The following is a 24275-nucleotide window of genomic DNA, read 5'->3' as shown; positions in this document are numbered from 1 at the left end:
CTTGCCGAGATAATTCTTTGCATCAACTGATATTATCCTTTATGTGTCAGTAGTTGTTAATGAATCTTCTCGTTTTGATGAAATAATGGAAAAACAATTAGTTTCATTAACATTGTACAGACAAGGCTTTGAGTACATTTGTTATTTTCTGTGTTCTGGGCTGACCATGCAGTTGAGGGCTGCACATACCCCACACCACGTTGGAATGACATCTATTGTGCCATTAATACTTTAAAGGTGCAGTGTGTAGGATTCATGGGGATCTTTTATCAGAAATGGATAATCATAATTATATTGTTATAAGTGAATAATGCCTTGTAACGACGAATTGTGTTCATCGGGCTATGTAGTGGAGTGGGTCATCTTCCATGGAGGCCGCCATGTTGTGGCACTATGTGATACAATAGCCCAGAACGACAACACTGGCTCTGTTTATACATACAAGTGTCAGCTTGGATTTGGTGGTGCCGGCTGGATGCTGAAGAAAGAAGAAGAATCAGTGGTTGCTGGTGCTGGCTAACAGTTTTGTGTCATGAGAAGTTCAAGGACCGGAATTTTCACAAACGGAGGATCATACTTATTATTTAGCAGTAGAAAAAGCAAAGGAATGTGGATCCTCGTTCTTAAAGAAGCAAAAACATAAAGCAAAACAAAATCAGAACAGGCAATGGTGTATTACATGGATACATGGATGTGGCCTTTCCCAGGTGGAAATTGCTGATGAGGGACACGATTTCAGGGTGACACACTGAACGTGCCTGTTTTCTGCTGGACAGGTAGGCTAATTTAGCCCAACAATCTAAAGGCAGTTTGTTGTTTGATAGCTTTTGCTAGAATGTGGCCATGGCCATGGCCATAGTTACCAACACAAGTTACTGTTTTCCCTGTTTCAATGTTTAAAAATATATAATTGCTAGCAGGATTGTAAATTTACATTTACCCGCCAAAACTAGAATGTATCTTTGTTATTTGACACTAACAACTAAAATATTCAAACTTCACAATGTACAGTCCATTGAAACTATGACCCATTGTTTCAGAGACTAAAGAACTAACTTCAAATTCTAAATATCTATCTAAAGTAACCTCATCACTTGACATTTTATGGTTAGCCTACTCGTTGTGGCTATATATAGGCCTGACTAGCTATCGGCTTTGAAGTTAAATGATGTCATACTCCCCAGCCCAAGCAGACTGAGGGCAGTGTATTACTGCGTTTGTACACCCCTACCTCCTCTCCCTTCACAGAAGTAAACTAAAAGTTTGGCCATTGTGGAGGAGGCTGAACACTTCATCAGCAACCATCATTATTTTAACCTCTGAGATGGCATTTTGCAGATTAAAAACACCATTCCTGACAGTATGTGCCTATGCCTGTGACCAGCGTGACGGCACCCTTCCTTTGCTTTGCTGTCTCCGCTACAGTGACTCACTAGCACCTCTTGAGGTACAAAGTGGTACTATGCGAGAGGACAAGGTGTGAGAGAGAGGACAAAGCAGCTCTAGCTGGTTTGCATGGTAACTTGAGCAGATATCTGGGCAACACAGTGTAAAGACTTTTACGCGTGCGAAAACAGATATATCTTTACATTCTGTTGCTATTGTAGAAATTATATTTTAATGTTTAAAATTCTTACACATAGCAGAGTATGTGATTGCCCATGTGATTTGTAATTGCCTTGGCATTAAAGGAATTCTTTGGGAATTTTGAACGTATTTTTTTTAGATCTTTTTGGGTCCAAAATTGTATTAGGGACACTTAACAATCACAATGAGTCCAGTGTTCAGTTAGAACGCTAAAACCAGCAATGGCTATACAATGGAATCCTATGAGGTAAGCAGCTGCATCAAAGTAAACTGCTTGTTCTCACCACTGACACTGGCTCATACACAAGGGTCTGACAACATGGAAAGGATCCCTACAGAGATACACCTGCGTCTGTTTACCTCAGTATTTTATCTATCTCTTCTTCCGAGCTCTGACGTAGCAAATCATTCAGTGTCTGTAGTTGATTACTTCTCCTTTTGTAAATGTTAGAAAACAACCCCCCAGCGCACTTAGCGAGTACAGGCACTGAGTGGGGTGCTACCAGGAACAAGAGAAATGTAAACCACTGACAGTACTAACAGTCATTTTACAAAGTGTCTTTACAGTCATTGAGATAAACAGACACAGGTGTATTTTTGTATAGATACTTTCCATGTTGTCAGACCTTTATATCTATAACATTTATGAGCCTGTCAGGGCCGAAAACAAGTGGTTTGCTTTGCGCAGATGCTTGCCTCATAAGATTCCATTGTATAGCCATTTTGTGGTTGCTGGTTTTAGCGGCCTAAATCAATACTGGACTGATTTTGATCGTTAATTGTCCCTAGTAACATTTCGGACAGGGCCCTGGTTAAGTTTTTCTTTAATGTCTATGGGGGAAACTCAATGCTTTCCCATGAGTTATCTCAATGAAGTTAGGTCATGTAAGGGGTTCAACCTTCCACCCTTTAATTAAATGAGAGAAAACAGACTTTCATTAGTTCTGACCTCAAGATCAATTGACAGGGCTTGTTATAAACACTAGACAGGTGTTTAGAATTGTCAGTGATGTGATGGTCAGTCAGTCGCTGCAGTACAAACTGTTACTACACATTTGTGACCAGTGATATGAACCAACTAACCAAGGATCTTGCCTCCTTACACAACAAATCATTCAGGTAGCATTTGCTCTGACTGACGCTGTCCACTCTTTGGTATAATGTATCCAATGTGAGCTAAATTGCCTTTTGAGCCATACATTTAAATCTGCTTTCATAAAATAAGCAAGTAATGCACCTGTTTGTCCCATGTGCTAATACACCAAACACTACACTTCATTCCCCCATCCTGCAGTCTACTTCCTCCTCTGGCCGCTGGAGTGGGGGGCTGTACAGCAGTTCTGTTAAAATAGAGTCAGGCCATTCACTTTAGGTCTTAACAAAACGTGATAAAAGGTTTTGCGAATGTTAAATCAAACATGTCACGTAGTGAGTGTGGTGAGAGGGAGCTGACCTGTTTTTCTCATCTGGCATGATTTGCGTGGTAATTGTATATTAATTGTACTTTCGGCAGACAGAATAAGGAGTGGTGTTTGAGCTCATTAGCCGAACTAAAGGAAAGGTGCTGAGCTGGGCATACAGGCATTTTTACTTAGTCTTCAACAAGGCAAAGGCAGAGAGGGGGAAAGTGATGCTGTTAAATATCCACCACAGGCTCTAGCAAGCATATAACAAAGTGAAGCTTTTATTATGCACGTTTTTTATGCAGGGGATGTGGGAGCCCTGAACCTTTTGTCTGTAGGCCCCCCCCCCCCAGCAAGAGTATCCCCAAGTACTTCCACCTCTGCACCATGTGCAGCATTGCCTTGTGCATTTTATGTACCTTTAAACTATTGCTGTGTGGTGACAGATGCTATTCAGGTCAACAGATGTCAGATCACCTTTGAAATCAGCAGGTGACAACTGTGATAAAAAAAAAGCAACATGGACCCTTTTTCCCCTGGCCCCTTTGTGACCGGGAAGGACAGATTAGCACCTGGCCTATGAAGCATTGCATCTTTCAGGGTTGTGATTGTTTTACAATGGCAGGCTGTGGCTGCTGTCAGCTCCTGATTACCCAGAGCAAACACTGCAGGGCTGGAGGTATAATCACCTACTCCAGCACCTAGCTCCTCACAGGCGCATCCTTAATGGTGGACTTATGGTGGAAGCCTTGTGTCTCCGTTGAGCCATGCGCACTGTGTAAGAGGATCCCCCCACTGGTGCACCTTTGGGTGCAGACTGTTCGATGGCTCACTGGTGGCCATGGCTTTCCCGGTGTACTGATTCATTAAAACAAAGGGGACCTGATGGCTCACACTGAATTGAAATAAATGGAAATAGTAAGGTGGGAGCTGGCATTGATCATCCTGTCGGAACCTGCTGATTCCTAATGAAATATTATCTGGCACAGTGACTCATTTAGCTCTCGGTCTCCACGGTGCGGTGCACGGGTCTGTAACGAGGTGCCTGGTGCCCACGCTCCTCTGATGTGTCGCTGCCAGGGCCAAAAACTTTCAAAGCCCTCGTTAACTCGTTTCATCGGCGCATTCTCACCCTCGTGGGGTCAGAGAAAGCAGAGGGAGAGGGCTCAGCAACAAAGTCCTTGACAGCAAGTGAGCAAACCAAACACAGCTAATCAAAGGTCATGGTCAGCATTCAAAGTGACCAATCAAAGGAGCGGACAAATCATCCAATATCCCCACCTCCAAAGTCTCAAAGTTCAACTTGATTCGCGAGCGAGTGTAGAGCAGTTGCGAGCGCGTAGGGAGGGTCGAGCCAGTGCGATTACTCATCACAGCCCTATGCCTGAGAGACCATATTTGTGCACCCCAAGCAGAAACGCTCCCTTACGAGGATGCTTGTCCGCTCACAGAAACGCTCTCGTGTCACGTGCACGCGCTTGCTTTTTAATGTGCGAGAGTTTTGAGACTAATTAAGCGCCATATGCGCGTGTGTGTGGTCTCTTAATGAGAGTGCTGAGTGATACGGAGAGAGAGAGTGTTGTCCCTCTTGTGTACCGCAGATGCAAATCAGCCTGGCTGAAGCAGCGGTGTATTTTCATGTGCTTCTCACAGTGAATTAGCATCATGGTAATGCACAGAGTGGCTACTGCTGAATTAATGATGAAACTCTTAACGTCGGCACTTCCAAATGGTTATTGTCGGGAGCCTGTGCCGGAGTTCATTTTTTCATCCAACAAGTGATGGAATTCTATCTGTGCTATACCGTCTTGTATATGCAATGGATGCAATGCAATGACCCACTTTCCAGATGATTGTACTTAGGCATCACTCTCTCTCTCTCTCTCTCTCTCTCTCTCTCTCTCTCTATCTCTTTCTCTCTCTCTCTCTCTCGTTTGTGCGCTCTCTCTCTCTTCCTGACTTTCAGTCTGCCTCTCAGTATCTCCTGTTTTTGTTAGTTCTGTGTTTTTTAATTGAAAGGTCTGGGTATTTTCAAGTTCAAGCATTTCCTGCTTTTGTTGTGTAGGTCACTGCATGCTTTGGATGTTGCATTCTTCCATAGTCGGTTTTGAGCACACAGTTCTTTCCTGTGTGTGTTGACACCGTCATCGGTATTCATGATTTTGCTACATGTGGGATCCGATTCTTCGACAGGCTTTTTGTTGTATGCCACGAAAGATTGGATTCACTGCAAAAATAATATGTTACATACCGAAACAGCTGATATTGATATATTCAGTGATACCCCCAGCCTGCGATTCAAATCAGTATTCTAAATAGCTGTTGTGCCCCTGCTACTGTTAAGCACAGCATGTGGAGAGATCTAAACAGATGAACGGACTGAACACATTACTTCTTTCTTCTTAAATGCCATGGCCCTCGGAATTGCATTATGTTGACTCCCCACTGGATTACACTCTATCAGGGAGCCTCTATAATTGTATAACTCATGAATAATTTTATTTTCTCATTACCTCTATTGGACACCCGTATCAGATTCTACCTATGCAAATGACTGAAGCACGACTGTGGCACGACTTTCATTTTGCAGCTTGCACAGTATTCAATGAAATCATAGCAGATTCATATCATCTTTCTCTCCAGCTGCAAGGGTTGTTTCATCTCAAATACCAGTTGCAGCCCTATGCATCACCATGGTATTGATACATACTGATGCAATCCTCTCTGCAGTATATTTTACCTGCAGACATCCACTGGACTAAAGCACTTCAGGTGAAAATGAGGACAAGCTGGCAAAACATTTTTCATTTTCATCACGTTTTAAAGATCAATAGGCGTGTTGGAATCCACCAGAGCAATTAAGCTCTCCAAAGCTACCATTTTGTCTGTCAAATAGAGTTGAAACAATGCTGTAATAACCCCTTTTACTGACAGTCCCCTGACACTGTGTCAAGCTGATGATGGGTCCTTTTGAAATAAGATTTGGAAATCTCACAGTTGTCCCCCAGCCCTACGCATCTTCCTCTGCTTCACCTGAAACCACAGGATATAGCATTAGAACCTCATGCCTGAAACCACAGGATATAGCATTAGAACCTCATGCCTGAAACCACAGGATATAGCATTAGAACCTCATGCCTGAAACCACAGGATATAGCATTAGAACCTCATGCCTGAAACCACAGGATATAGCATTAGAACCTCATGCCTGAAACCACAGGATATAGCATGAGAACCTCATGCCTGAAAACACAGGATATAGCATTAGAACCTCATGCCTGAAAACACAGGATATAGCATTAGAACCTCATGCCTGAGACCACAGGATATAGCATTAGAACCTCATGCCTGAGACCACAGGATATAGCATTAGAACCTCATGCCTGAAACCACAGGATATATCATTAGAACCTCATGCCTGAGACCACAGGATATAGCATTAGAACCTCGTGCCTGTAGTATGCTGCAGCAACACAGCCAGATTAGCAGCTCCTAATATGCTCTGCAGTACTGCACCTATAGGTGTCAGTAATCATGCACCAAGCACCAAACTGCTTCTCAGAATGATTTGAAAGCATTGACACCTGAGGATGACAGCTATGCAGGGAATGGGTTCCTCAACATCTTAAGTCAGAGACTATTTATTTGAATTGCTCACTAGTGTCAGTGGTCCAGTGGTGATCTGAAGATTGCCATTATTGGGCTTGAATGGAAATGTGGTTACAAAAGTAGTTTTTGTAAACATCATGAGTTTGTTATTTTGGGAACAATACAGACCGTAGTTTTGTACGTATATAGTCACATGTCACAAATTAAGTGATCTAGCTGCTTTTTTCATACATTTATGTTTACATGAACACAAACATGAACAAACTTTTAGAGAATTGTGATCACATATTCTTTAAGTGTGCTATGGGTGACATAACAGTAAACATGCATACATTTTTCAGAGTTCTTATATGTATTTTAATTATGTATTTTAATTAAGTTGTACCTTAATTAAATTTTATTTTAGCACTATTTAAATTATTTGTATTTATTTACATTCCAAATGGATGCAAGTATATTAAATAAGCGTTCTTTATTTAGATACTTAACCTAGAAATAATACCGGCCGCATGTCTTTCAGATTTTAAGGACATTTTACTGTCAAACAAGTCATGTCAGACGTGTCAGAATCAGATGTAGTAGAAGTGCTAGGTTTGTGTTTGGCAGCTAAGAGAGTCAGTGGGACCGGATCAGAGCAGCTGGAGCTGAATGGTGCTGTATTTGTTGAATTGGCTGCAGTCATGTGAAATGATGAGCGGTTTGCTGCCAGGGTAGTAGCCCCCTACAGGACAATTAGAACAATTATGCCTAGTGTCAGTTTTGGATTGGAAGCCCTGATTGTAGCGGTGGCCTTGTTTGCGCTCATAAAATACCATCTTTTGCTCTTTGTCATTATGCCCTGTTGCTAGTGACAGAATTAAGTATTCTCTTAACATCGATGCCATTTGATAAATGTACCACGAGAGCAACATTTAAGAGACCAATACCTGCCAAGTTCCCACAGTTTGTTATATAACATCTGCTCTTCATTATGTGTTTATGAGTTTGTTTTTGGTGCATTTGTTACGTTCGCTCTATCTGTTGCTATCAGAGTTTGTCCTCCATCCAGGGAAGATATGCTCCTCAGCACTCTGGAGATAACCGAAGCTTTAGTGCACTGCTGCAAAATGTATTTCTGGAGCAATAAATGTGTGGATGGGCATTATTGGTTTGATGTGATAGTCCCACATTCAGCATCCAATATACTTTCAGCATTTGTCACTGAGGCAATTTCAAGCCTTAAATGTTGAATTGTTTTTATTTTTGGCAGTGTGAAGCATTTATTGAATTGCCCGACTTTGAATACGAGAGTGGCGAGATCCAGAGCTGTCCTTGTTTATATCTACTCTTGGGAGAAAGGGCACTTTCAACCCGATGACTCTGCCCTCACCTGTGTCTCACTGAATACCCTAGCTGGGTTATCCTCTGAGCTGAAGACTGACAGAAGAATAAGAAGAGGAAAAAAAAGGAGATGGCTGGCCTTGAAAGTAGGACAGCGGAGCTCCTGTTGCCAGGAGGTCTTCTGTCACAGTGCCTCCTTAGAGCTCAGAAGGTTTGAGGACCCATAACAGCAACCGAAGGTGAAGAGAGAACCAGTGCTCTTCTCCAGAGCTCTAAAGAACTCCGCATACAAACCGTCTCGAAAAGTGAATCAAACGACACAAATTAAGTTGATTTGCTACGTTTGTCGTGGTGCGGATTTCTTTTGTATGAATAATTGATGCCTTCTCAGTGAAGCACAATCACGCTTTAATGTGGCGGGTGGGGGAAGAGAGAGGTGCTATTGTGCTTTCTCTGCTGATGCTAGTGAGAAAGCACCCTTGTGACGCCAGGAAGGAATGCAGACTGCAGTCAGCAAGACATAGCAGGATTCTACCTTGCAAGCCTTGCAACATTGGACTCCTGGCACAATCTTATCACAGGGGGAATGAACCCCCGTGTGTGGAAGCCCGTCTGGCTGTTTCAGTGTGGCACAGTTCATTTGACATGATGAAGAGCCAGGCTCCAGCGCAAGCCTCTCACGTGTCATTACCTGCAGGAGCTAGAACAAGAATAAATAGCAACAGAGCCTCTGTCAGCTGTGGATTCCCAGTGGCTTGGGTCAGTGTGTTTCATTATTAAACCATTCTTTACCGAGCAGTCAACACAAGTCTTCTGCTCTCCAGGCAATAGCTCTTTGTTTGTAATGCATTCCATTATAATGGCCACTTCGCCAGAATCCAATTAAAACATCCTATGCTTTTCTGACTTCCTGAGTTGGGGTTTACTTAGAGATCCATACTGGCCTCTCCAAAGACCCTAAGCATAATTAATGTGACCCTGCTGTCATATCTGGAGGGTCAAAGGAAGTCTCATTGTGTCCATGAATGGGGTTTATCTCTTTGCTACGATACATCCCTTTGGCTGTGTGGCTGTTAAAGTGTAGTTGACAGGTAAAGATGGAGCATAAGTCATCCAGACTGCAGCAATTGAGCAGACAATAAGACCAGAGAAAGGGAATCAGTAGTAATCGAATAACAGAAATATGAATGGCAATGTGAATATAGTAGTTATTGAAGACAGCACCACCTTGCTTTTGCTTTTAAATGTATTCCAATTGTGCATTTTCACAGATATAGAATATCCAAAAAATTCTTAGACCCAATAGATGAACTCATGCATTTTGTACCCAATGTGAGGCTTGAGAGACTCTGTTCATTTGTTGTCTGCAGGCTTGAGTGTCTTCTGGACAAGGCAATTTGGTCAGCATGTTACTTGATGAGTCTGAGAATGAGGTGTGAACTGAACATCAATCTGCTCAATACTAGATTAGACCATTCACTTTAAATTCCCATTTAGCCGTTGGGGGATTAGTCAATGTACCATGCCTGAGACTGATTGCACACGCGTCCCTAGCATTATCTGTGAAGACCTCGAAAGAGAGAAAGAGAATCTGTTTTTCCCATGCTTACAGCGCTGACAGCCACTGACAGGAGCCGTTTCAGACGGCATCAAAAGCGAAGGCGCTAGCTGTAATGGTATTAAGGTGCAATTAAAAGCAGGATTCCCCCGTCATTGTGCAGCCTCTTGTTTCTAATGGAGGCATGCCTTTGTGAGCCGCCAACGATAAGGGAAAGCAATTATCCGCCGGTTTGTCCGCCTTCTGGCCCCAACCCAGCTTAGTGCTGGGGAGCGACTCGTAAAGAACGGGTGACAGGTCAGCCTCCTCGGTGGCACCGGTGAAGCATGCGGTGTCCGTGGAAGAGATGGCGGAGTATTATGTGTTAAGGAAAGAACTAAATCAGCGGAGAGGAGGCGAGCCGAAGGCGCCCTAATCAGTGCTGCAGCCGCTGGACACAGAGATCTGGGCGCTGTAAGCCAGCACTCACTCACTCACATGGAGGCGGTGCAGAGGCCAGTGCCTCCCCCACCTCAAGGCCTCTCCCTCGGTCTCACACTCAGCCTCTCTTTATCTTACTATCTGTCTTTCCCCTCGTCTCTATCTCTCTCTTTCTCTCTCTCCCTGTGTCTCACAGTCTGTCTTTCTCATTCAGCCTCTCCTAATCTTACTATTTGTCTTCCCCCCCGCCTATCTCTCTCTCTCTCTCTCTCTCTGTCTCTCTCTCTGTCTCTCTGTCCTTGTTGACTGTCAGCATTCCTGGTCTCACGTCAGCACCTTGACTAAATTGACTACATCGGGAAAATATCAACAATTTGCAGAGTGGGTGTGACAGCATAATTAGAAATTCTAATTTCCTATTCCCTAATTAACAAAACATCATCAGTCTAATCTCAAAACAAAACAAGTATAATTTAACAGGAAATGTATTGAGTAATGTTTTAATTGGTGTATGTGTGAAATCAACATGATGGAATTCATATAATCACTCACAGCTGACAAGAGCTGAAGGAAACCAGTGAAATCAAGTAATGTGAAATGAATTGATGTAGTATGAGTCTTGGCCCATTGCAATGTTGCAATAAAATGCCATTCTTAGATTTCGGTTTGTAGTGCAGCGCTTGAGAGGTGACCTGCCTCTCTCTGCCTGGTGTGTAGGCTTATCCCTGGAGCTATACATGAACTACAAACCTGCAACAAAAGCACGTTGAAACCACAGCGAATCATTAAATGAAAAATTGAATGCTGACTTTTATGAAATATTGATTTTGATCCACTAACGAAGGTGAAATAACCCATTCTGTGGCCTTTGCCTCCTCTACTCTGAGTCTCCTCTGTGCGTGTATAGCATTTCCCTTCTTACCCTACTTCTATCGAACTACGGCTGTTGCTGGGAATCCATATGCTAATTGCCCTATCAAGCCTTGTGATGTCTTTGAAGAGTGGACCCTCTGCTCTCTCACTGGAGGCCAGGGTAGTGTGTGTGGGCTTTGGCTCCTGCCCTCCCTGTGTGACCGAGTCTTTCTTGTGTCGCTTTCTCCAGGTGCTGCAGATGTACCTGCCCTTCTGTGGGATCGCCATCTGTAACGCCCAGCTCTTTGCCGCCTCCAGGAAGGAGTATGACCGCAGCAGGGTAAGGGACCGGGCCGGGGTTGAGCACTGGACGCAGGGCTCATGTCTGCATCCTCACTGCTCCCTCTTCATCGACTCAGAATCAACACAGCATCCCTCACCTCCCACCCCCTCACTCTAACCCCCTTTACCCTGCCCACGCACACTGCCTTATAGGGGTAGGGGTGAGGGAGCCGCTCGCTCAGCACTGGGCTCCAGTAGTGAAAGGGGGGTGTTCAGTCCTTAGGAGTTTAGTCCCTTTTAAACAGAGATTATCCGCTATATTGCTGTTAAGAAAGTCCCTCGTTATGACGGCTTTGCTTGTTAACACTGTTCCAAACAAAGCCGGCATAATTCTGCCCTGGTGTGTGTTTTTAGGCAGCATACTGGCGATCTGGGAGCAGAGGGGTGACGTTTAAAATAGCGTCTATATTGACCTATACTGTCATATATGACACCGCTCATAACTTGTCAGAGCTCCGACTCAGAAACATATATTGAATTGAATCAATTTGACATGAATATGGAACTAGAAAATGCATTTCCTGAAGGAAATACCAGTGCATGAAATGCAAAAGTTAAGAAAGGAAGAAGAAAAGAAAGGAAAGAAGAAAGGGAAGAAGAGCGAAAGAAGGAAAGAAGAGTGGAAGATGGAAAGAAGAGTGGAAGAAGGAAAGAAGAAAAGAAAGAAGAGTGAAGAAAGGAAAAAAGAGTGAAAGAAGGAAAGAATAGTTGAAGAAGGAAAGAAGAAAAGAAAGAAGCGTGAAAGAAGGAAAGAAGAAAGGAAAGAAGAGTGAAAGAAGGAAAGAAGAAAGGAGAGTGAAGAAAGGAAAGAAAAGTGAAAGAAGGAAAGAAGAGTGGAAGAAGAAAGGAAAGAAGTGTGAACAAGAGTGGCTCTGGATAAAGAGAAAAAGAGAGTGAAAATATTTAAAAAAGGAGATAAAAATGGAGTGAAGAAGAGAGATTGAGTGTGAGAGAAAGTAGACTGAGAGGGATAGAGAGAAAGATGGAGAGATGGAGAGAAAAAAAGTAGAGAATGGAAGGTGTCTTAATGTTCCTAGTTACAGTTAAATTGAGAGGGACAGAGAAGAGGTTCCTTGGATTTGGTGCAGGTGTCAGTGAAGCACAGGTGCAAGCCAGTTTAAAGACCCTATTATGATGTCATAATGGCCCAATGTAAGTCTATGGGTTTTTATTTAACATCTTAAAAAGTATAAAGTTTAGAAAAGTGAAAAATACATAGCATAAGTGTCCTTCACAAGACCTACGCGACAAAGTTTGAACGAAGTTTGTAAGTTAAGCGGTTCGAGCTGAATTAATCGCAGAAAAAGGTAAGAAGAATAAGAAGAAGAAGAAGAAAATGCCTAGGAATAACAATACAGGGCATTTCATGCACTGTAACTAACAGAGGCCATGACTATATCAAAGGTTCAAAACCCTTTTAAATGCAGAAGATGCATTAAGAGGCAGTGTGTCAAAAAAGTATTGATACACAACAGATAGAAGGAAAATCCACTGATGAGTTATCACACATACTTGGCTCAAATGCATTAATGCAGTCAGAGCTGGGAAATATCATGTGGTACATTGTCTTAAATGCCCCATAACATACACATAGGAAAAAAACTAGCCTACCTGATACTTTACGGTGAGGCAAAAGGATGCTGTAACATTCCAGCCTTGTGCAGGCTGGAAAAAAAGCCCAACGGTTGGAAAAGGGGACATGCAGCATGTGTTTTGTATTACTGTGTGTGTGTGCGTGCGTGCGTGCGCGTGCGTGAGTGTGTACGTGTGTGCGTGTGTCTGTGTGTGTGTGTGTGTGTGTGTGGAGGGTGTGGGGCACTGGGAAATCCATGTGACGGGTTGTGAAGTTGTGTAGAGTAAATCACGGCAGAAGCGTTGAGAGACTGTCCACTGCGTGTCACACATTGATCCCAGATGGGGGCAGGACACGGTGATGAAGGGAATTAGTGTGAGTAAGAAAAATAGCAGGTGCCATTACTCATGTTTTATGGCCCTGCAGTGGCTTATTAGATTGATGTTGCCCTAAATGAAGTGCCTTTTTATACTGAAACCACAGGGCAGAGCAGGATTATATCATCCTTGTCGTACTAAAGATCATGACTGTTCTGTCCAATAGGCTGCCATCGAATCATAAATTCTTATGAGCATTTTTAATTTCCTATAGAAAGTGGTGTTTGGAAGATGGCAGGAGTCTACGCAATGCTTGCTTTACTTGCATGACTCTATGTGACTCTCTGTTGCACTTAGGCTCTGCTTGAGGTGGTGAACGACCTGTTTGAGGAGCAGACGGACCTGGAGAAGATCGTGAGGAAGATCATGCACCGGGCCCAGACGCTGCTGAAGTGCGAGCGCTGCTCCGTGCAGCTCCTGGAGGACATCGAGTCTCCCGTGCGTCACACACACACATCCCTCCTCTCCCTCACACTCCTACAGAGCATGTAGCCGGACCTCTCATCCCCACACAGCAGTGCAGCAAATACACACGCCATTTGCTTTCCTACTGTATGAATGTGACAAATTTAATTATAAAACATGCGGGATGCCTTGGCCATTTGTTCCAAATAAAATCCTTTTTATGTGGTACTTCTTGTGTGGTACTACTGTTTGTATTACTCTCTTTCTGTTCTCTCTCTCTCTCTCTCTCTCTCTCTCTGCAGGTGGTGAAATTCACAAAGTCGTTTGAGCTCCTGTCACCCAAGTGCAGTGCAGAATCAGAGAACAGGTAGGAAAGAGGAGCTGCTGCTTCGTTTGAGGCCTTCTGCTTGCGGAGTCTCTGATGAAAAGGCTTCATTCACATTAAAAGCATCTGGCATCCCAAACACCATGAGGGTAAGAAGAGCAGGGCAAGAAGGCCCCAGTGAGAGGCTACCTTGAGGTTCTCTGAGCTTGCTCACTGTAGCAAACGAATGCGTCTCCATCACTCTTCAATATTAAATTGCAGTGGAGTCTTGTCAGATTTGGATCTGCAGACACTCTCGAGTCAGTCAGACATGCTTTAAAACCAATTTAGCCCCTGCTGTAGATGTCTCCTCTCTGATATATATTTAAATGTAGAAATTAAGGTCCTCCATTAATCATTAATGAAGAGGATCCATTTACATCCTAACTAAAAAAAAACATTTCCTCTCTTTGGTATGGAATTCCAAAAGAATGTTAAAAAGAAAATGTCGCATTTGTGTTTGGTGCTTGTGTCAAAAACAATTCACAAGCCACCTGCTGTGACAGTTTAAAGTGCGGGTTTGCTTGCGCCAGTTCTTCGAAACGGCCTTCTGGACAGGATGTGATAGCCGTGCCTCAGAGTCTCATAATTTCCACTTTCTTCTGCTTCTAGCGCTGAGCGGGCATGTCAGAGCAGGAAGCAGATCGCACTGGGCATGTTGTGCCCGGTTTCACGCTTACAAGAAATGACACCACGAGCAGCATGAGAGTGATCATGGCGTCGAGCCCAGCAAGTGGTACATCCACCCCAAGCCCGCTCACTGCAGGAGTAATTAAAAAAGCATCACGGCTGAATGATACAGTAATCAGTGAAACGTCAGCAGCTTGATTGCTCTATTCCATGACCCGCTGCCGGAGATGAGGTACAGCGCGTAAAAAAATGCGGCAGTCGAGTCGCAAATGGTTCTGAAGCCACAGTGGTTCATATATGCTAATGCTAAACCCAAAATCACAGGAGGAGGCTGTAATATAATATGATTACAAGTATAATTCAGTTGCCACATGAAATTCATTTAACAAAAAGGTGAAATAAAGAATTCTCAGGAGGTTACTTATTGAATGTATCTACTTTGATAATGCCACTCCAACCTCACGCCATCTCAGAACATGTTCCCTTATAGTCACATTCATGTGTTTATATAAATAAAATCACATTAATGTATTAACATCTAGTGCCTCTAAAGTGGAGGCGATTTATATATAATCCCATACTTGTATTTACATTTAGTGCCTCTGAAGTGGAGGCGATTTATATATAATCACATTCATGTATTTATACCTAGTGCCTCTGAAGTGGAAGCCATTACGATTACAATGCAAATGCAGAGACCTAATGAGATTCTATGTAAACACTTGAAACTTCGAAAGGAGATTCAGTAGTCATTATCCACATAGGGCTATCAAACAGTATCCTTTGAAGTTTTCCTGTGTGTGTGTGTGTGTTTGTGTGTGTGTGCGTGCGTGCGTGCGTGTGTGTGCGTGTGTGTGTGGTATTTTCGCTCCATGGCCGTACACTGACCCTGAAACAGGTAACTCTGAGACTTAGGCTGAGTCTAGGCTAGGATCTTCATCACAGTTCCAGATATGTACAGTTCAGCCATGATGTGGCTAAGCTCTGAGTAGTTGCTATCTTTTTGTCAGGAGTGTTTAATCAGCTATTCCAAAGATATTGTTTTCAAAAGCTATTCTTTAATTCCAATTATTTCATAACTAGATCTACCACTATTAAGCTTCAGTAATGCCAAAAGTCATATTTCAAATTTTAAATCAACCAAGCTTTACATTCAACTTGAATGATGCCAGCGTCATGAAAGTATGCCAGGTGGTTTTTCAGCAGGACCTACATGTGGTTAATTAAATGGAGAAATGGAAAGGATGTTGCCTGCCCTTCCAGAGCTCCCCTGGACCTGCATGGGGAGGGGTAGTGGTGGGGGGGTTCTGCCGCACTACACTGGCAGAGTGGAACAGCTGCTGAGAAATGAAGAGAAGAGAGAAATGTAATGGGTGTATCGGGCCTCAGGTCTCTCTGAGGGAACCATGCAGAGATTATAGGCAGTAACTGCTCTGTTAACACCACTGCGGCTATTACAAGCAAGCTATGCGTGTGTGTGTGTGTGTGTGTGTGTGTGTGTGTGTGTGTGTGTGTGTGTGTGTGTGTGTGTGTGTGTGTGTTTGTGTGTGTGTGTGTGTGTGTGTGTGTGTGTGTGTGTGTGTGTGTGTGTGTGTGTGTGTGTGTGTGTGTGTGTGTGTGTGTGTGTGTGTGTGTGTTGTGTGTGTGTGTGTGTGTTTGTGTGTGTGTGTGTGTGTGTGTGTGTTTGTGTGTGTGTGTGTGTGTGTGTGTTTGTGTCTAGCAGAGTGGCCAGCTGGGTATCGTTGGAGCTCGCTTGGTTTCCTGTCTCCTGCCCTGCGCCTCTCCTCACCTGTTGCCTTGGTTCCTCTCTGCCGCTCTGCTTTTTTACGAGGCGCGAGGAGCGAGGAGCAAGGAGTGTGGGCGTTTCATGAGGGAGGCGGGGGTGGTGCAGGTGGAGGAGGAGGGAAGGGGGTGGGGGAGGTTTCAACAATCACAGCTAACTCTGAGGAGGCTTATAAAAATGCATGAGATGTTCATTAAATATAAATAAACAGCCAGGGAGGAGGTGCAGGCGCAGGAGGGGTTTGCGTACAGGTAGTTACCTGAGGCTGCTTAGACATGGAGAGTTCGATACTGACCAGTAGCAAATCATGGAACTCAATACAATACTCCACCAACACTGCATTTGGTGTTCTCTTTGTGAAGGTTTGCAGACCACGACCATAGTATGGATTGCATATCCTGTTTGTTCATTTAGCCTGGGCGTATCTTTAGAGCTTCAGCTTTGCCTTGCTCTTATTGTTTTAAAACTGATTACAATCCGGTTTCAATAACAACATTTATCTGACTAGCTAATGTCTTCTTAATTCAGTGCCAGCAGGGGAGTCTGAAGAGGCAGGATTCAAATGGCGCATTTATGTTTCACTAGTTTGTTTTGCCTATGCAAACAGATAGTGCTGCTATATTGTTAGTAGTAAAACAAAATGTCATGCATTGTCAGCATCTCCCTCCCTCCCTCCCTCCCTCCCTCCCTCCCTTGCATTTGCAGCTTCAAGGACAGCATGGAGAAGTCCTCCTACTCCGACTGGCTCATTAACAACAGCATCGCTGAGCTGGTGGCCTCCACCGGCCTTCCTGTCAACATCAGCGACGCCTATCAAGACCCTCGCTTTGATGCAGAGGTACCACTCCTTTACAGTGCAGTACGCTGCAGTTCATATCATAGAGGAGGCCTAGAGCAACCAACAGGACTAATCTCTGTTGGTCTAGAAACCAGATTACTCACAGACAGCACAGTGTGATTAATGTTTCAATATTATAATGCCTTTGATCTCAGTGAGTTGTGGCACAACGATGAATTACATCAAATATAAATCATTACGGTTTGATGTTCGATTCCAAGCAGTATTCTCTCTAAATCAATTTTTGTTTTGTTCTGAGTGAACTCATGGACTCTCACACAGATAATGTGTTCAGTGGCCCCTCAAAAGGCATCGTACTATACATTGAATCATGATATGGTTTCTCTGTATTTTGATTTAGGCAGATCAATTCTCCGGCTTCCACATTCGCTCTGTGCTTTGTGTGCCAATATGGAACAGCAACCATCAAATAATAGGTAAGCCTCTGAATGTTGTCAGATTTTTAGCTTTAGCACAATACGCCTCCGACGAATGCACGGATGCTCGGCTAGGTGGACTGACCTGCTGTGACTGACAGAGAGACATCTGAGCGTTTGCTGGATTCCTTTTTGCCCTGTGAGCATTTGACATCGGGATACTGGAGACGCTAGATCTGTCAGGCTGTCGAACATTTGCGGACATTTGTCAACATTTGTGACAGTCAGGTGTGATTTAGCCCAAATTTGCTAAAATCGCGCGTGTTCACACAGGGCTACAGACGTCCAGTCCAGCATCATTCTCAGTTAGAGCATGAGCCTCGGACCCCGGGTAGCCTTACACTCTGATAAATCATTGATCACAGGCCTGCTTGTTGGTGCTGGATATTGGAGAGAGAGCCAGTGCTAGCACCTAGGCTCAGGCCCTCTGAGATTTGACTCTCCGAGTCATTAGTTTTGTTTGAGTGCAAACGGAACAGCATAGGCACCGGGAGCTCAGCCACTGCTGCCTCCAAGCAGGAGCTCAGCAGCCAGGGGGGCAACAGGGAGACACAACACAGTGTTTGAGTGTGTGTGTTTGTGTTAGTGTAAGAGAGAGAGAGAGAGAGAGAGAGAGAGAGAGAGAGAGAGAGAGAAGAGAGAATGTGTGTCATAGTGATATGTATATGTGTGTAAGAAAGTAAAAAAGAGAGAGATAGAGAGAGAGAGTGAGAGAGAGAGAGGGAAGAAATACAGAGGCTTGTGTCTGTGTGGATATGTATCAGTGTGTGGGAGGAATCTATCAGGGCCCAGAGTGAAAGCCATTTTGAGCACACAACAGCGTGCTGTAAAATACATGGAGTCAAGGATTTGAGTCCATTGAAAAGGCTGATTTCCTCTGCCCACGCGTCAAGGTGGAGGAAGCAGGAATCCTTGTAGCCTCCTTCCTGCCCGCATGGCCTCCTCATGGCACTCTGCTCTGAATAGGCTTCAGGGAACATTCACAAAGGTTAGGTGTTCAAGGCTGGCCTTTTTTTTTTTTTTTTTTTGAGCAAATGACGTTCTCTGTGTTCATCTTTCACTCATGACTATGAACAATGAGACCTATCTTCGGATTGCTTCCATCTGGATATTTGCTCGCGAGCCTAACCTCCCAGTGGCTATAAAAACAGGGTCTTTCTATCAACTATCAATTAGCCTTATCAGCAAAGTCCTTGATTTTTTAATTAGTAGATAAAACCAATGGGGGGGGGGGGGGGGGGGGGGGTAGGGGGGGGCAGTGTGCCTGTGCTTACTGGCTCCCAGCCAGTGCTGAGGACTTTGAAAACACAAAGACTTCTGGGTACAGACTGAACTCCTCTGCCGACATTGACATGACCCCGAACTAGAGATTAAAAAAGGATTACACTGCGTGAGCAGCGGGAGTTAACACCTTTGCTTTCATGTCCCCGTTCACAACAAAAGTCTCCAAAATAATCCAAAAGGAGTGTCATATGGAGATGGCACAAGGGGAGGCAAGTGTGAACAGCAGCAGCAGCCCTTTGTGAATGTGTAATTTATGGCACAAAGTCGTGTCAGTGGAGCCCTGGCGTTCCCATCACAGGCGCAGCCAAGCGGACCTGTGCATTGTTTTATCAATGACTTTAATGAATGTGTGGGTGGGATTTGGAGCTAATTGGGGCTTAGAGAGCAGCACTGGTGTGCGTGTGTGGGTGTGTGTGAGTGTGTGTGTGCGTGTGTGTGTGTGTGCGTGTGTGTGTGTGAGTGTGTGTAAAGGTGCCGTCAAGTCAGACTTAATTATCTACCCGAGATCATAGCTTTACCTCTAGCTTCAGGAGCGATATGGGTGGGGGATGAAATGCACACACACACACATACACACACACACACACACACACACACACACACACACACACACACACACACACACACACACACACACACACACACACATTGACCTGTGTCACTGGCTGGTCTGTTTGATGCAGGTGTTGCTCAGGTGCTGAACAGACTGGATGGAAAGCCATTTGATGATGCAGACCAGAGGCTCTTTGAGGTATGCAGCATGACATCATCTTTTTTAAAAATCTTTTTACAATATCACAAAATGCTTAGTGCAGACAAATTCACCGTCCCAGATGAGAGGGACGCCATAGAACTCCTGCTGTGCCAGAGAGAGAAAAAAAGGTCATACAATATTTGCAGTCTGTCAGGGCACAGGGGTGTACTAATGAGTGCTCTTGTTTGCAAGTGTGTGTGTGTGTGTGTTTGTGTGTATGTGTGTGTGCGTGTGTTTGTATGTGGTTGTGTGTGTGTATTTGTGTCTGTGTGTGTGTTTGTGTGTATGTGTGTGTGCGTGTGTGTGTATGTGGTTGTATGTGTGTATTTGTGTCCGTGTGTATTTGTGTCCGTGTGTGTGTGTGTGTGCGTGTGTATGTGTGTGGTAGTAACGTGATGAAGCACATCCTGTCCCCACACTCTGGCTTGCCAGTGAAGTCTCTTTCTCACCCGCGCTGGCCTTCAGCGAGTCGCCATAACAGTGTGTTCCATTCCCTCACAGGCCTTTGTCATCTTCTGCGGCCTCGGCATCAACAACACCATCATGTATGACCAAGTGAAGAAGTCGTGGGCCAAGCAGTCCGTGGCCCTGGACGTAAGAACAAAACGCCTCCTCTGACGTGTCGTTTCTTTTCCCCCTCGCTGTTGTTCATTTCTCACATAGTAACGGCAAAGTGAGTGCAAATCTTTTGCGCTGCTGAGGTGTTGAATCACGAGGAAGTCTCAAAAAGCCTGTGAGTGCTCAGTGCAGAGGGGTGTTAGCGTGGCTGGTGTGGTGTATACTGTGTGTGTGTGTGTGTGTGTGTGTGTGTGTGTGTGTGTGTGTGTGTGTGTGTGTGTGTGTGTGTGTGTGTGTGTGTGTGTGTGTGTGTGTGTGTGTTGTGTGTGTGTGTGTGTGTCTGTATGTGTAAGTTGTTGTTGGCTGAATGAGCTGGGGAGTTGTTTGTGACTGTGGCTGTGGCTGTGACGGCGTGTGGGCTCTGACACAGCCAGGCCACTGACACCATCAGGTGTCCCTCCCACAAACCTCCCTCTCTCGTTTCTACTCTTCTATCTATCTGCCCTGTCTTTATCCTCACCGTCGTTGGAAGACAAGTATCCTCTTACCTAGTATCTCAGCCCTCCCCCCCCCCCCCCTCTATCTTCACTGATTCTGCCTGGCTGTTCTTTCACAGACGTTTGAAAGCCAGTGATGTGGCCCTCCGTCAGTGGTTGGTGAGGAGGGCTTTAGCGCTCCCTTTAGTGTTGAGGATCTGGTGAACATGCTGTGGGAGGGAGGAGATGAAGGATGCCTTTCAGTACCTCCGACAAAGGCTAGTTCGATTATTAATGTGGGGGCGGCCATATTTCTCGAAGGACATCAGTGCAGTGCAGCTAGTGCTAACGCTCTCAGGTCTCTGAGCAGGTCTGACATCAGTGCAGTGCAGCTAGTGCTAACGCTCTCAGGTCTCTAAGCAGGTCTGACATCAGTGCAGTGCAGCTAGTGCTAACGCTCTCAGGTCTCTAAGCAGGTCTGACATCAGTGCAGTGCAGCTAGTGCTAACGCTCTCAGGTCTCTTAGCAGGCTTCCATGCTCAGCTATTTGTACCTGTCATGGGTGACGCGTAAGTCTTTTCTTTGTCAAAGATAATAGAGGTTGTGTGGTTAAAATTGATTCTCTAAAATTGATTATTAAGCTCAAAACCATAGTAACATTAATGTTATTTATAAATAATCACTATAAATGACACCATTCATTACAAATCCACGGATTTACTTCTGTAATCACATGTAAAGTGTTTCATAAAATACACCTTCAGATTTTCCAAAAATAATTGAAATAATTTCACTGCTGCTAACATCCATCTGTCAAAAATGTTGACAAAACATATACAAATAAAATCATGTAGTATGGCCGGACAGACTTTCTTCTAAAAGAGTCACCAAAGTGTGGTTCATCTGAATGTATTTTTATTTAATGTCTTTAAAATCACAATTACCTCAGCTAAAGCTACTGTTAACAGCATGTCCTGCAAAACTGCAACTCTACAGGGGTGGAACTGAAAGAACATTAGCAACTTGTTTTGTTGAGCACCTAGCATCTGAGACATTTTCAGTAGCCAGGCACGTCAACAGTAATGGGTACAGCATTATGCTCAGGAACTATTACAATGTCTATATAACTGAACCATTTGGAAGGAATATTACTATTTGAACATTTTTGTTCAACTCACTCAGACTCTGAGACTTCTGCGTACAGTAAACTACCTGGCATTCAACAAGTTATGGGTACTCTATTAGGACTCCTTTAATATCTTCATTACTTACCTCTTTTAAGCAGTTTCCCCTTGGATTCCTGCCCTCTTTCTGTCTGCCTCTGTCTATATCTGAATAGTCCTGGGATGGCTGCCTCCGTCTGTATCTGAATAGTCCTGGGATGTTCTAGAGAGGCTGTGTCTTTAGGCAGCTGTGTTGCCACGGGTGGTGCTGAATAAACATGACTTCTTATCAAATAAGGGAGTGGGAAAGGGCCAAAGTACTTTCTTAATGGGTATGACAGAGGCCGGGAAACTCAATCCATACTGACACTTCCATCTCCCTGGCCACTCCAGTCTGTGAGTACGGAACATTCCGGAGCCGAAAGAGGGACTCAACATCTCCTCTCATTAACTGGAGTTGCTCATAAAGCGGAAATGAATAAGTGGGTCATGAAGATGAGTGTATCAGATGAGAGGAGGCAGTGCTGCCTTATTGCAGATAAGTAGCTTTGTTGTCATGAGAAATACAGGCGTGAAGGTGAGCAGAGTGGCAGTTCAGTTCAGTGAAATCCAGTGTAAGTTGGTTAACTGGTATTATGTTGATTCACATTTTTATATATATCTATATTTACAGTAGTCAGTTCACTTCAGTGCTCAATTCAGCATGCCTTCATGTTGAATGTTTGTGGTATCGCATTTGTGTTGTTTGTTTTGTGTTTCTGATCTTGTAATGGGCTCATTATGCTGTTTACTATGTATGCTATGCTACTTTGCATTATATGAAGGTACTTTATTACAAAACTATGTGGTTATTTGTAATAATTGCATGAGTTCTGAACAAACCGACTTTGTTGTTCTCTCACAGGTCCTGTCATATCATGCCACCTGTTCCAAGACAGAAGTTGACAAATTTAAGGTAAAGGATATGAGTGGGAAGAAGAGACATTCTCCATTTACTGTAGGAAGCATACTTTCCTGGAAAATGTAATGATCTGTTTTAATGGGCCTCCACTGCACAAGACACTGTTTCCTCCTGAAGTAATGACCCAATTAGTAGCGCAAGAAACCCACTGAAAATAAAGCTTGCAGTTTAGTTGCACCTGCACCTGCTGGATGCATTGATTTCTTTAATGCACTTCTTTAATGAGAAATAATTCTGAAAATTGCCTAACCCTTCAATTTATAAATACTTCAGAAAGACTTGCTCATTTGTTTACGTTTTAACCAACACATTTTAAAATAACACTCAATGGAAAATATGTGCATTGACCTTAAAAGAACATCCATTATTATAAATCTACTGAACACTGGCATTTTAAATAGGTCTATTCAATACCTAATCATTGTCATTGCATTATTTATTCATCGTGCAGTCATTAAACTGTTTATTATGCCTGTCAAAGGCTGGCCGCATCCATCATATAAGACCGCAGTCTCAAGAATGATTTTCATGCTAAACTGTGCATCAATAAATAGCCCAGGTCATTACAGTACCCTGGAAGCAGCAAAGCCCTCTGCATATGTGCACTGGACCTCTCCTCTCCTCTCCTCTCCTCTCTCTCCTCTCTTCTCCCCTCCTCTCCTCTCCCTCCTCTCCTCCTCCCATCCTCTCCTCTCCTTTCCTCTCTCCCTCTCCTCTCCTCTCCTCTCTCTCCTCTCCTCTCCTCTCCTCTCCCCTCCTCTCGTCTTGTCTCCTCTCCTCCTCTGGCACTGTGTGCTCCATGCACAGCCCCCCCCCCCCCCCCCCCTTCCCCACCACCACCCCTTCTTTCATAACTGGCCTACAAACCCGCGGCGCTCTGAGCATGCTCTCCGTGAGCGTGCAGCACTGTAAATGTCACCGGAGCAGCAGCCTCGGCAGCCTTTCAACAAGGCGAGATGTCGCCTTCTCGGCTCGGTGAACTCGCTGCCCTGAAAAGGCAAACATTTCCCCTGCAAACGCACGCGCGCGCACGGGAGGAGAGCAGCGCAGCCTGCACACTCCTTCTCTGGCCCTGCAGAGGCGGGGGGGAGATGAGGGACTGGAAAATCAATTTGATCAAAATCATCACCTCGTATTAAAATGGCAATTAATTTGTAGTTGTAAATATTTCTCATAGTAGTGAAAATGACTGGTTTGAGTTATTGCTTTGGTCCTTAATAGCATGCTGAAAAGCCTATACTCATTTTCTCTGGAAAGATGCCATAGCTATTGATCATTCAGTTCTGTATTTAATAATCATCTCTCAGAATGTGCTATACTTCAGTTTTACATGGGAATGGCCTTATCATCATTCTGGCTCCATACAGCCAAATGTGTGGTTTGGTGTGTTTGGTTAGCAGTCTCTCCGGATCCAAACAAGAGTCGCTAATGATATCCTCTATTAGATTTGTCTGTGACGTCAGCAAACAAGGGCAGCAGCACTCAATTCACAGATAATTCCCTCTTGTTCCTTCTGTACTGTCTGTTTAGTGCTATCTTTAGACCTCTCATTAGCACATTCTGTACTGTATCTATACATTA

The 24275-nt window shown here is 44.1% G+C and overlaps 1 protein-coding gene across 1 annotated transcript in view; it reads left to right on the top strand.

Moving 5' to 3' along the window:
• pde11a (phosphodiesterase 11a) overlaps positions 1-24275 on the top strand; it is a gene marked incomplete at both ends in the record, with an annotated part of 38204 nt that overhangs the window by 1893 nt on the left and 12036 nt on the right. The window contains 8 exons of the mRNA XM_080838847.1: positions 11000-11089; positions 13339-13479; positions 13749-13813; positions 16929-17061; positions 17423-17498; positions 19466-19533; positions 20038-20130; positions 22638-22730. Of these exons, the coding sequence (XP_080694973.1) occupies positions 11000-11089; positions 13339-13479; positions 13749-13813; positions 16929-17061; positions 17423-17498; positions 19466-19533; positions 20038-20130; positions 22638-22730 (759 nt within the window). The remainder of the gene's footprint in view (positions 1-10999; positions 11090-13338; positions 13480-13748; positions 13814-16928; positions 17062-17422; positions 17499-19465; positions 19534-20037; positions 20131-22637; positions 22731-24275) is intronic.

Source organism: Sprattus sprattus (genome assembly GCF_963457725.1).
Source record: "Sprattus sprattus genome assembly, chromosome: 5".
NCBI classification, from domain to species: domain Eukaryota; kingdom Metazoa; phylum Chordata; class Actinopteri; order Clupeiformes; family Clupeidae; genus Sprattus; species Sprattus sprattus.
This window is presented reverse-complemented; position numbering and strand designations above follow the sequence as displayed.